The sequence below is a fragment of the Syngnathoides biaculeatus genome, chromosome 19 (genome assembly GCF_019802595.1).
Source record: "Syngnathoides biaculeatus isolate LvHL_M chromosome 19, ASM1980259v1, whole genome shotgun sequence".
Taxonomy (NCBI): domain Eukaryota; kingdom Metazoa; phylum Chordata; class Actinopteri; order Syngnathiformes; family Syngnathidae; genus Syngnathoides; species Syngnathoides biaculeatus.
This window is the reverse complement of record NC_084658.1, coordinates 17,803,637-17,816,251: the sequence shown is the minus strand read 5'-3', so window position 1 is coordinate 17,816,251 and position 12,615 is coordinate 17,803,637. Positions and strand designations below refer to the sequence as shown.

Here is a 12,615-nt window from a genome sequence, read left to right as displayed (position 1 = left end):
GCACACAGCTGGGTCGCAGAATTGAGATGAAAATCCAATTTGCAAATGATGATAAAGTCCCGTTTACTCACCCCCTCGTTTGGATGTCATTTCGTCAATAACAGTGAAGACGTGGGTGGGCACTAACAAAAAAGACACTTTGGCAAATGAGTGGGGGGGGGGGGGGGGCAATTGATCCAAAAATGCCGTTGACTTATGTTACAAATCAGGACACTTGATTTGGGACAGCTAACAGGAAATGTTATCAAAAGTGTGAAATGTTCAAACAATCGACTTTTTGACGGATAGCAACTGCCAATAATTCAAATAGTGCGTAAAATGAATTTTTGTCAAATTGAAATGAAAATGAGAGTCTGGCCGTTTCTGCGCCCCTTAGCTGACGGTGCTGCCCCTCATGGAGCCGGTCCTGGGTCTGGACCTGAGCCCGTTCCCCCCGTACGGCAGCTCGTCTCTGGGCCGAGACTCCAGGCTGAGCGGCTCCTTCGGCAGCGCCTGCCTGGACGGAGTCGCCGACTACTACGCGCAACTCACGTGCAAAGTAGGAGGAAATTGTCCCGCCAAACCTCGCGCCACGTTTTCATTGAAGGAATTTGACACTTTTTCACAGCTTTCCGTTTGCCAAGCTTTCGTACTAATTACGTTTGCGTCAACGTAACGGCTAACGGGATCCTGGCCGAAGGTCGTCAGTTATGCCTTCGCTCAAGAAAGAAAAAAAAATCTTGAACTGCGACAGGGGAAAAAAAAAATGAATCAAATTAACCTGGTTGAAATCGGCTGCTTCCGTCGTTCAAAATTCATCCAGGTGTCCATTTTGCAAGCTGCTTATCCTCACAAGTGTCGCAGGAGTGATTAATTCCACCGGTTTGCATTAAGTCTCCAGTATCCAATAAGTCAAGTCGATTGAATCCTCTTTCATTTAATAGTCTTTTGAGAAGATTTTTATCGACAATTAGGAATTTTCAGGCGGGCTGCCATTTTGGCGAGTCACACAACCTACGTGCCGTTCCAAACGCTGGATTACACGGTCCACCATTACGCCAGCGCTGATTTATCCTCATCTGATGAGGAAAAAGGAGTAGCGGTTGACGTCCGGGGCTCGGGGAGCCGAGTCAACCGCTACCGCTGTTTCTTCATCAGATGAGGACAAATACGAGAAATCGGCGCTGGGCGGAAACGGTGTCCCGTGAGCGTAGGTCACAATTGAGGGTTCATCTTCCAGCCCTATTTGATTGTTCCAAATGCACCATTTAACATGGCCCCCTTGCAGAACCTCCTAGGCAACCCCCCCACACCTCCAGCCTCGCTGCCACCGACCCCCCCTCCGAAGCTGGTCAACGGCTTCGCCGCAGCGGAGGAAGTGAGCAGGAAGGACGGTGAGTGCGCCTGGGCCTGCCTTTAGCGCAAGGTGACCTCGTGGCGCGATCTCATTGTCCCGTCCGCCAGATCTTGACCGGAGCGCCGTGGACGTGCCCGCCTCCCTCCCCACGCCGCCGCACAACAACCAGGAAGAACTCCGGTAAGGTCTCCTTCTCTCCCGTTTGCCGTCCCGGCGAAGGGAAGGACGGCGCTCACGTTGCGACTTTTCGCTTCAGCGTGCGGGACTCGTCGCCCCCGTGCGACAGTCCGGACGGTTTCGTGCCGTCGTCGTCGCCCGAGAGCGTGGCCGACGCGGAGGTCAGCAGATATCCCGACCTGTCCTTCGTCAAGACCGAGGCGCCGTCCCCCTGCCCGTCGCCGCCCATTCCCATCGTGCCCTGCTCCTGGGGCAAAGGTCCGTCGCCGTCGCCGTGGTCGGCGGCTGTCCGCGCCTGACGTCGTTCTCTCGTTGGCCGTCTTCAGGCTCTGCGCTGAAGCGGGAAGTCAAGACTGAGCCCGACCATCCGGCTCCTCCCGTCTGCTCCAAAACAGATTTGGTCACCATAGCGATTACCTTGAACCCGACAGGCTCCCAGGTAAACCCCACGCGCCTTTCGCGAGCCGCCGATTTCGTCATCGACGACGTGGCCGTCTTTCCAGAATGTTCCTGGCGTCATGGCGGCGGTGGCCGAGCTGCTGCGGGTGCCCTCCTCCATCGACTACCGGCTGAGCCGCGCCCAGTGTGCCCCGACGGGCCCGACGGACGGAGTCTCGGCGCCACCTCAGGTCCCTTCGTTCAGTTTCGGGCACATAAATGCGCTCATCGTTGTGAGGAAAGAATCGTAAAAATAGGAATGTTTGTGTGTGTGTAGACTTCAAGCAGCAGGCAGCAGAGAACAGCGCCACCAGCTGGTCTGTGAACATACTTTTGCACCTGTTGGATGGAGCTTGCTGTGTGTGTGTGTGTGTCTATCATTTGACCCATGAAGTGGTTTTTGGTCTAGATGTGAGGACGGACCCCATCCAACGCGGCGCCATCTCTCAGCCGCCGTCATGCAGCTTCTGCAAAGTGCTTCTGGGAAAAGTCAAAGAAGCCAAACAGGTGGGACGCCGGGGGGGGTCAAATGTCGCCCACTAAGGGCCCCCAGAAAAAGAGGGGAACAATGTGGGGGGGGGGGGGGGCACCTATTGAGAATTTCTGTGCACTTAAAGGTTTACAGAAAAAAAAAGTGTCAAAAGTTTTTATTCTTAGTTGTGTATTTGTTATCATTTCCAGTTTTTGTTGTTTGTTACGAATGTAATCGGTTTAACTTTTGGAGCACGCGGCCAATGACAAACGCGCAGCGGGCCGAACTTTGGACAATCAGACGTGGACGCCGTCTTTGCGTTCCAGGAGGCTCGCTCGGGTCTGCTGTTCTGCAGCGCCGACTGCTCGGCTCTCTACTCGTCAGGTCCAAAGAGCGGCGCCTCCGCAGACCGGGTGAGAGACGTCTCCTCCGAAGGCAGACGTTCGTAATCCGCCAATTATTGACGACGCGACGTATTTGTTGCGCTCTCAGCCGGCGGACCAGCGCCCCCCTCCGTCCCCTCCGCACCGCTACGCCAACAATATGTCGTCCATCGCCGTGCACTCGCTCCCGACGGCCCCCGCCCGGACCGCCGGATCGTCCCCGCCTCTCCGCTTCCCGCCGGCGTCCGCTGTCACCATGGAGACCAAACCCCGCGCGGACGGCCTCAAGGTGGGCGACGTTATTCGGATTCCTGCTCCGATTTGAAGTACATGAACCAGCGCACGGAGGAAGGACCTCAAAACGACGGTCCGTCGGCGGGGTACCTCGGACTTTGCCGGCGCGGTGCTGCTTTAACCGCAAATCCAAGCAAATTGATTTTGCTTCCTGAGGAAGTGGAGACGACTTTTCTCGAATGTCACCGGCTGATCGGTTGATTCGATTGACAGGTGAAAGTGAAATTGAAGCCCCGCCCCTACGCCTTCTCCGAGGGCGACGGCTCGCTGCCCGGCAAGCGGGTGAAGGGTTCGCGGTGGCGCCGCTGGAACGTCAACGTCGCTCTGAGCAGGTGACCCCAAAATGAGGACGGACACCCTCGTCATGCTTACGTCGGTTGGCGCTAGGCACCCGCTTCTCCCGTTGGGTCTCAAAGCTCTCTCGTCCGGACCAGGGGTCCCATTTCCGACAAGGCAGCCGCCATGCCGACCGAGGAGGAAGCGGACGTGTTGTTGAAGAAGCTGGGGGCGTGTCTACGGCCCGACCCCTTTCCTGCCGACCGGCGAAGGTGTTGCTTTTGCCACCAGCAGGGGGACGGAGAAACCGACGGACCGGCCAGACTGCTCAACCTGGATTTGGATTTGTGGGTAAGCGCGCGGCGTGGCGCCGGCGCGTCGCGCTCGAGCGCTCACGCTAGGTGGCGGCTTCCCTCAGGTGCACCTGAACTGCGCCCTCTGGTCCAGCGAGGTGTACGAGACTCAGGCGGGCGCGCTGATCAACGTGGAGCTGGCACTGCGCCGCAGTCTGACGCTGCGCTGCGCCCACTGCCAGCAGACGGGCGCCACCAGCGGCTGCAATCGGCTGCGCTGCGCCAACACCTACCACTTCACGTGCGCGCTCAGGGCACATTGCACCTTTTTCAAGGTAAGACTGGCACGAAAGCCTGCGACTTGTAGGTGACCGCCACTCCATGCGTCGCAGGACAAGACCATGCTGTGCCAGCTTCACCGGCCGCGGACGGGCCCCGCCGGCTCCCCGCCCTCGGCGCCGGACCCGCGCGACCCCTACGACTCGGAGCTGCGGCGCTTTGCCGTCTTCCGCCGCGTCTACGTGCAGCGCGACGAGGCGCGACAGTTGGCGGCCATGGTGCAGCGCGGCGAGGCCGGCCACACGTTCCGCGTGGGCAGCCTCCTCTTCTGCGCCGTGGGGCGGCTCCTCCCGCGCCAGATGAACGCCTTCCACGACGCCGACGCCATCTTCCCCGTCGGGTACCACGCCGACCGCATCTACTGGAGCATGCGCCACGGCAACAGGTGACGCCACGCCGACTATCTTTCCAAATGTTTGCCTTTTGGCTGTAAGTCTGCAAAACTTTTTGTTTGCGGCTCGCAATTGACTTTGGGAAGCCGTCGGCGCCGCGCTGACCCGCTTTGACCCTTGACCTTTAGGCGCTGCAAGTACATGTGCTTCATCGAGGAGCACGACGCCCGGCCCCTCTTCAAGGTCAAGGTGGTGGAGAAGGGCTACGACGACCTCGTGCTGACGGCGTCCACGCCCAAAGGTAAAAGCCGCCGCCGCCGTCGGGTCGGTCGGTCGGCCGGCTCGGTGTCCCCCCCGCTCGCTGACCGCCGCCCCCTGCAGGCGTGTGGGAGCAAATCCTGGAACCGGTGGCGCGCCTCCGAAGTTCCGGCGGAACTCTCAAGCTCTTCCCGGACTTCCTGAAAGGGGAAGACCTCTTTGGACTCAGCGCCTCGGCCGTCAGCAGGATCGTGGAGTCTGTGCGTGGGAACTCTTCCGCCGTCTGTCTTTGGGGCGACCTCTCCCGCGCTCGATCTCGAGGGCGCGCGTGGCAGGCGGCGTTTTGGCGATCCGCTCGTCTGCCCGTTTTTGCAGTGGCTCGCGTCCCAAAATCCGGCGGTACCTCTTGTTACGATCGTCTGTAGTATCGAAAAATTCCCGTTGAGAAAGGCCTCCTGGGAAAGGAAAATTCTGGATATTAAAGGCAAAAATTAAGCAGCGGATTCCCCAAATTCCCCTGAACGTAAATCGTGGTTTGTGTGGCGCCGCTCTCCCATTGGCTATCGCCGTAGCATCTTCCCGGTCGGTATCTGATTGAGTAGGAGGGACGCCACTCTTTACCCATGATGCATTTGGTTTCCCTCGGACACTTGACTGGCGCTGTCACGAGCCAACGCATGTTGGGAAAGTTCAACTTTCTTTCAACTTGAGTCGCGCACGTTCCGCGTGTGTTTTCTGTCGGCTGTCAAACGTTTGCCGCCTCCTTTCGCTTTTCTTCGTGTTTTTAAATGAATATCATTTTTATTATTCTTGGGTGGGTCTTGGAACTGCTAAAATGCTCTTCAGGTAACGAGAAATTTGAGTTCCGTAACGGATCCGTTTGGTAAGTGGAGGAGGTACCGCTGGAGTCATTTCCATCCCTTTATTCAGAAACCTCAACTTCTTTCATATCAAAAGATCCAAAAAAGAATAATTGATTTGCTTCGTAATATCGGTGGGAAATGTCGTTTTCCAATGATGTAGTGTTTCGATGAAATGGAATCATCATCGTCAGAATTCTGAATGTTAACTGTTGAGCCGGAAATTTGGAGGATTGGGACCGTGTGAGGTCGAATAAGTCCTCCAAAGCATGAATTGGTGATGAAAATGAATTTGCCGGAGGTTCGCCGCACGTCTGGCGAGAAGCTAGCGCGCGTCACTTCCTGTTGGCTGTGCGTGTGCAGTTGCCAGGAGTGGAGGCGTGCGAGCGCTACACCTTCCGTTACGGCCGCAACCCGCTCATGGAGTGGCCGCTGGCCTTCAACCCCTCCGGCTCGGCCCGCTCGGAGCCCAAAGTCGGCGCGGCAAAGAGGTAGCGAGTGCGGCGCGACCCCCCAAGGCGCGTGAACCTTTTGCGGCCCGTGACCCCGTGACCTTTCGCCGTCAGGCCGTACCTGCCCGCCGGCGCGGCTCCCAGGTGCCAGGGCTCGGTGGGCTCCATCGTGGGTCCGGTCCCGGGCGTCATCTCGCTGTCGCCGGGCGAGACGGTGGCGGGCGCTCATCAGGGACGCCACTCCAAACTGGCGCAGTACCGCCGCATGAAGGCCGACTGGAAGACCAACGTCTACCTGGCGCGATCCCGCATCCAGGTGAGGCCCCGCCCCCGCCGCCGTCACGACGGAGGCAGGACGTCATTTGCCGGCTGTGCGCAGGGCCTGGGGCTGTACGCCGCCAGGGACATCGAGAAGTGCACCATGGTCATCGAGTACATCGGCGCCATCATCCGAAGCGAAGTGGCCAACCGCAAGGAGAGACTCTACGAGAGTCAGGTGACCCCACGGCAGCCAATCGCCTTAGGTTAGCTTAGCTTAGCTTAGCTTAGCTTAGCTGAGCTCGGTTCGGCCCGGATGCCGATCGCCGCTTCAGGGACGGCCGACTGATTTTTGGCACGTTTCCCCGAAAGGTAACCCGAAATCTGTTTGAATGTGAAATCAGAAGTCTTAAATTTAAATCTACGACGATTTGCATGTAACATTTGTCAAAAGTTTCAATCCCGATCCAGATTTTCACAAGAAACAAACCCGATTCCGGCCTCCTAACCCCTGTCGTGTGCGCGTAGAACCGAGGCGTTTACATGTTCCGGATCGACAACGATCACGTGATCGACGCCACCATCACCGGAGGACCCGCCAGGTGCGCCACGCGCCGCCGTCGGTCGGTCGGCCCGCCCGCGGCCTCTTTCTGATCGGGTCCGTCCGCAGGTACATCAACCACTCGTGCGCGCCCAACTGCATCACGGAGGTGGTGAGCGTGGACAAGGAGAACAAGATCATCATCAGCTCCTGTCGACGCATCCAGAGGGGAGAGGAGGTACGCCACCTTACCCGTCATCCTTTGCGGCCCTCCCTCGCCACGCTTACTGAACGTGCCGCCCGCGTGTCCGTCCGTCCGTCCGTCCGTTGTCAGCTGTCCTACGACTACAAGTTCGACCTGGAGGACGACCAGCACAAGATTCCGTGCCACTGCGGCGCCTTCAACTGTCGCAAGTGGATGAATTGAGCGCGAGTTCCATTGCCGGGCGAGAGGCTGGTCCTCTGTGTGTAAATGTGTACAAAGATCAGCAGATGATTTGTGTAAAATAACTTTTGGTTTTGTATTTATTACTAAATGAGCTTATTTTCTAATCACACTCACTTGTTTTGGGTGCCGGCGTGTAAGGAGAAAAAAAAAAAAAAAAAGACTTGACACTTTGGACGAGAGGTCGTTTATTTTCAAGTTTGAGTTGTTTGTGGCCACGCCCCCCCCAGCTTTTTTTTTTTTTTTTAACTTGACATTGTGAGAATGATGAAATGAATTATGTTTTGGGGGATGTTGTGGAACCTGATTTATCAACATTTACAAAAAATAAAATATTTTCCATTTTGAAACAACATGGCGTCGAGTCCAAAGCGGGCTGGGAAAAGTCGTCGAGGTGGGGTCGGAAATAGAATTATTATATTTTTGTATAAGCCGGCACGGTGGCCAGCTGCAAAGCATTGGCCTCGCGGTTCCGAAGTCCAGGGTTCAAATCCCGCCGGTGTGGAGTTTGCATGTTCTCCTCTTTCCAACGTCGCCAAAATTGTGCGACATTAATCGGACACCTGACCAAACATCCAGGAATGTTGAACGATTTTCATGCTAAATTTCATTTTTGGTCAATGATAGAGGAAGTAATAACTGCTTATTTTATGAATAGCTTTTTCCGAAGAGCACTCTCACCCGAGATCAACACTGCCGTCTACTGGCGAAACGGCACAATTGCCACCTTATTTTTTTGTTGTTGGGGGGGGCGTCGAGAAACCGGACCCGGGCAGGGGTGGGCCGATTATAGTCCGGCTCCCCCGCAACTGGGAATGTTCTTTCATTTGAAGGGGGGGGGGGGGGGGGGGCGTTTTACGTGGAGGATTTGTTTTATTGTGAAAGTAGTGGGCGGAAGCACAACCAGTTCGACGTATTTCCGGTGTGCGCGCGTGATGGCGAGCAGCAGATGTTGAGTCGTCGTCTTGTCGGACGCCGGTGAGTGGCGTCACTTCGTCGGCCTTCTCGACGAGCTGCGTTCCGTTATCAGGTTAGGGCAATGATTACAAAATCATGCATGCCGGATCGATCGATCGATCGACGTATGTGACCGCAGGCACGTCCGTCCACGTAACGACCAATCAATGAATGTTGTTCACACACACAGCCGCGAAGTCAAAAACCGAAAATATTTTGGCCTTCAGTCGGTCGGTAACGCCTTCAAAAATATTGGCTGAATATTTCACATCAAAACTATGACGGCCGCCAATTCCAGAAATGGCTGAATATCAGTTGTCGAGGGAAAGTTGGAAAACATTTGATGAACTGACCTCGTCACACGAGAGAGATCGTCAACAACATTTTCTAAATTAATTTCAAAAACTCTACATATGCTGCCATCAATGTGCAGCAATCCGACAGGCTTCACCGTCACGTGACTTTACCTCGGAAAGTGATGGAGAAATCAGTCACGATCGACTCGAGGAGGAAAGCGCACTTCCGGTTTTTAGAAACAAAATGATGTTGTCCTTCTGGTGTGCCGTCGTCAAACAAAGTCCGTCTGGACACGTGAGAACAATCTGAGATCAGCAACTTTTTATCAGGCTCCAATGTGCAACACGGCAATTTGGTAAACCGCCAACCTTGAGGTTGCATTTCAGAAAGTTTCCTTCCTATTTGAAGTCCAAATTGGACATGACTGTTGTGTTTTTCAAGTATTCAAGAGGCCGAACGTTCTTCATTCAAAAGTCTTTTTTTGTTGTCGTTGGACGCGGTGCCGCTTCCGAGCATGTAACGCACAAGACGGGCTAATGGAAGGTTAGCTTCTGTGTCGTAGCGAATTTCAAGCTTCGATCCTGCAAGAAAAACGTTTCAGCAGACCAGACAGACAGACAGGAGACCTTCTCTGCCTTTTGATTTTGTCTTCCGGTTGAGCTCGTTGTCGCCAAACGCTGAGCCACGGCGGGAGCGCCGTAACGTACCGAATGCGTTGCCGCGCGTAGGTGTGATGTAAAGCGATGCTGGGCCCGCCCCGATGGCTCCGGTCCCGCTGCGCTACTTCTGCTGCGGCTGCGTGGTGACGTCGGCCGCGTGGACCCTGCTCCTCTTCCTCTACTTCTCGTCCACGGCGGATCTGGGCCTCGGCAGGACCCCCGTGGGACCGCGTCGCCGCGACGTCGCCGGGGAGCCGGCCCGGCGGCGGGGGGCCGCCGTCGAGTTCTCTCCGGAAATGGGTGAGCGAACACGGCCGGCGGGGTTTGTTTCGAAAAGCCGACGTCTCCGTCGGCCCCAAACGAGTGTCGCCGACGCGGACGTTTGAAATCGCAGCCACACTACTTGCGTCAAGCGGGACAGGGGGGAACCCCCAACCCTCGGGCCACCCCGCGCTCCCGTGCCGTAGTGAAACTTTGCCACCGATCGGAGGGGAAAAGTTTGGATCCGCGGCGACGACCCGCCTGAGACTTGTGTGCGTCCGTCCGTCCGTCCGTCCGTCCCAGGTATGATCTTCAATGAGGCCGACCAGGAAGTGCGAGACACGGGCTACCATCAACACGCCTTCAACGTGCTCATCTCGCGTCGCATCGGTCCTCACCGCCAGCTGCCTGACACCAGAGACCAGAGGTGAGAGGCCCGCGGTCCTCACGCGGGGGGGGGGGTTGCGGCGGACTGAAGATCGCCGCTTTGGTCTGCAGGTGCGGGGACGAGGCCTACCCCGACCGTCTGCCGTCCGCCAGCGTGGTCATCTGCTTCTACAACGAGGCCGTCTCCGCTCTCACCAGGACCGTCCACAGTGTGTTGGACCGGACCCCCGCCCGCCTCCTCCACGAAATCATCCTGGTGGATGACCACAGCGAGCTCGGTAAGCTGAAGGTAGCACTTCACAGATAAACGTCGAGGTGCGCTCCGTCTGCATCGTGGCGCCGTGTGACAAAAGCGTACCAGACGAGAAAAAGGAGACGTAGGTTGCGTAGACGAAACTCACAAGGTCCCGTATCGGGGAGGGGTCGGTTCCCAGTCCGGCCGCAGAGTCGACGCCAGAGAGACCGCGACCGGTCTGGACGGCCCCGCTTTAGCCGCGGGCCAAACTCGGATAAGCCGTACAAGACGGACGGACGGACGGATTGATTGATTGATTGATTGAAATTTGCTCGTCCGTGCAGTCGAGCTGAAGGAGGACCTGGACCGATACGTCCGAGAACAGCTGCCCCGGAACGTCAGGGTGGTCCGGAACCAGAAAAGGGAAGGACTCATCCGCGGGCGCATGATAGGCGCCAACCACGCCAGCGGTGAGCGGCCACGCCCCTGACTGATGACCTTCCGCGTCCCGGCGCTTCCTTCAACTTGTGTGTGTGTGTGCGGGCCCACCCCCAGGTGAGGTTCTGGTTTTTCTGGATAGTCACTGCGAGGTAAACCAGGTGTGGCTGCAGCCCCTGTTGGCGGCCGTCCGGGCGGATCGCCACACTGTGGTCTGTCCCGTCATCGACATCATTTCCGCCGACACGCTGGTCTACTCGCCGTCCCCGGTCGTTCGCGGCGGCTTCAACTGGGGGCTGCACTTCAAGTGGGACCCCGTGCCCGCCGCCCAATCGGCGGGGCCCCGGGGAGCCGTCGCCCCCATCAGGTGAGGAGGGCGCCGGCCCGGGATCGGCTGTCGCGCCTCTGACCGGCCCCTTTCCCAGGTCTCCCACCATGGCGGGCGGTCTGTTCGCCATGGACAGGAAGTACTTCGGCGAGCTGGGCCAGTACGACGCCGGGATGGACATCTGGGGGGGCGAGAACCTGGAGATCTCCTTCCGGGTGAGGGAGACCGCTCGTCCTTTCCCGATCCGACGCGGATGCGCGATGGCAAAGACCGGCGCAAACGACCCTTGAATCGGGATGGTCCGGTCCCGGTTTTGCACGCCGCGACTGCGACTGCGACCGCGACCTTTGGGCCATGGCGCTTGATCCCGTTTGTTCTGCCTTAGCTGATGAGCATGTACGTGTGCGCACGCATGTCAGATTTGGATGTGCGGCGGGCAGCTGCTGATCATCCCGTGTTCCCGCGTCGGCCACATCTTCCGCAAAAGGCGACCTTACGGCTCCCCGGGGGGCCACGACACCATGGCCCACAATTCCCTGCGCCTGGCTCACGTCTGGATGGACGACTACAAGGTAGGCGTGTTTGCGTGTCCGGGCCAGCGTTGCCATAACAACCAGGCATCTGAGCGAGTGGACGATGGTTGCTGTGACGAGTAAACAGCAGGGAGGGAACGTCTCCGAAACACAAACGAGATGACCACAACAAAGCGAGCGAGCAAATTGTGTCTTGCAGGAGCACTTCCTGTCCTTGCGTCCCGAGCTGCGCGACCGCGGCTTCGGCGACGTCAGCGAGCGTCTGGCGCTGCGCAAACGTCTGCAGTGCCGCTCGTTCCGCTGGTACCTGGACAACGTCTACCCTGAAATCGACAACAAGCTGCAGGCGCCGCCGTTGCTTAGCGACAAAAAAGCCGCACGACCCCGGGTGCTGCGCAGAGGACGGGTAACCTTTGACCTCTGTCACCGTTCTCGGCCGGCAAAGTAAAAGAGAGACGCTTCCGCTTTCAGCTGCATAATGCGGCGAGCGGACGGTGTTTGGTGGCGCAGACGCGGGTCAGCCAGAAGGGCGGCGCCGTCGTGCTGAGACCGTGTGACCCCGGCGACCCCGAACAGGTGACCTTTCATGGCAATGTCTTATTGCTATGAAAAGTGATGTCGTGATGTCGTGTCGTCTGTGTGTATATAAGGAGTGGACGTACGACGACGAAGGTCAGCTCATCCTGTCCAACCTGCTGTGTCTGGACGTGTCGGAGGTCAGGACCTCTGACCCGCCCAGGCTCATGAAGTGTCACGGGTCGGGGGGGTCCCAGCAGTGGAGTCTGGGGGTGAGACGCGCACGCACGCACATCCTCAATAGACGTGCGTTCCCGTGGGGTTCTCCAAGGGTCTTTCTTGGGGCCCGTCTTATTGATGCTGTACGCGGTTCTTCTGAGGCGTCTTGTGATGTCCAGATTGCTCTTTGTCAATATGCTAATGAGCGGATAATTGGCCGTTTTGCTTGTCAAGTCGTGATTGGATCGCAGTACTTTCTTCCTTTCGATCGGACGGATGCCATTTTTGATGTCCGCACGAAGACTGACGCAAGCGTGCGTGCGTGCGTGTGTGTGTTCCCCCAGAAGCCGGCGCGCGTGTACCAGGTGTCCGTCGGTCAGTGCCTGTCGGCCGCGCGGTCGCCGGGAGTCAGAGGTCACGTCGCCATGGCGATATGCGACGCCTCGCAGCCGCAGCAATGGAGGATGGAGGACGGCGGACGGTGACGCGGTCGCCTGACGATCCGCTGCTTTTTAAGACCCTTTTATTTGTTTTTTTACATTTTTGGCCACGGAGGCTTCCTGTAAATAAACGATTGAAAGTTTATTTCGCCCTCACCTGCGATTGGCTCAAATGTGCAGATGCGACGGCC

General features: G+C 57.4%; 2 protein-coding genes across 7 annotated transcripts in view; both read left to right on the top strand.

Annotated features, from left to right (window-relative positions):
* LOC133492394 (histone-lysine N-methyltransferase 2C-like) overlaps positions 1 to 7,842 on the top strand; it is a 43,791-nt gene extending 35,949 nt beyond the window's left edge. Inside the window, 22 exon segments of the mRNA XM_061804487.1 lie at positions 377 to 538; positions 1,268 to 1,374; positions 1,376 to 1,516; positions 1,593 to 1,771; positions 1,840 to 1,952; positions 2,017 to 2,142; positions 2,229 to 2,268; positions 2,361 to 2,458; positions 2,750 to 2,836; positions 2,916 to 3,095; positions 3,314 to 3,432; positions 3,535 to 3,727; positions 3,795 to 4,004; positions 4,062 to 4,393; positions 4,529 to 4,641; positions 4,722 to 4,858; positions 5,822 to 5,949; positions 6,025 to 6,226; positions 6,290 to 6,406; positions 6,697 to 6,770; positions 6,839 to 6,947; positions 7,044 to 7,842. Of these exon segments, the coding sequence (XP_061660471.1) occupies positions 377 to 538; positions 1,268 to 1,374; positions 1,376 to 1,516; positions 1,593 to 1,771; positions 1,840 to 1,952; positions 2,017 to 2,142; positions 2,229 to 2,268; positions 2,361 to 2,458; positions 2,750 to 2,836; positions 2,916 to 3,095; positions 3,314 to 3,432; positions 3,535 to 3,727; positions 3,795 to 4,004; positions 4,062 to 4,393; positions 4,529 to 4,641; positions 4,722 to 4,858; positions 5,822 to 5,949; positions 6,025 to 6,226; positions 6,290 to 6,406; positions 6,697 to 6,770; positions 6,839 to 6,947; positions 7,044 to 7,136 (3,060 nt within the window). The 3' untranslated portion in view covers positions 7,137 to 7,842.
* Positions 7,843 to 8,017: 175 nt separating this feature from the next.
* On the top strand, positions 8,018 to 12,569 carry galnt11 (UDP-N-acetyl-alpha-D-galactosamine:polypeptide N-acetylgalactosaminyltransferase 11 (GalNAc-T11)). Of its 6 annotated transcripts, none has more exons than XM_061804503.1 (12): positions 8,018 to 8,132; positions 9,069 to 9,367; positions 9,632 to 9,755; positions 9,827 to 9,993; positions 10,295 to 10,420; positions 10,506 to 10,755; positions 10,814 to 10,931; positions 11,136 to 11,288; positions 11,449 to 11,655; positions 11,721 to 11,825; positions 11,900 to 12,037; positions 12,329 to 12,569. In XM_061804503.1, the coding sequence occupies exons 2-12, from the start codon at positions 9,169 to 9,171 to the stop codon at positions 12,467 to 12,469; spliced, it is 1,728 nt and encodes a 575-aa protein (XP_061660487.1). In that variant the 5' UTR covers positions 8,018 to 8,132; positions 9,069 to 9,168; the 3' UTR covers positions 12,470 to 12,569. The 6 variants fall into 6 exon arrangements, with proteins under 6 accessions (XP_061660487.1, XP_061660489.1, XP_061660484.1 ...); XM_061804505.1 differs by having other exon boundaries at positions 8,027 to 8,184; positions 9,137 to 9,367; positions 12,332 to 12,569; XM_061804500.1 differs by having other exon boundaries at positions 8,027 to 8,184; positions 9,137 to 9,367.
* The last annotated feature ends 46 nt before the right edge of the window (positions 12,570 to 12,615 follow it).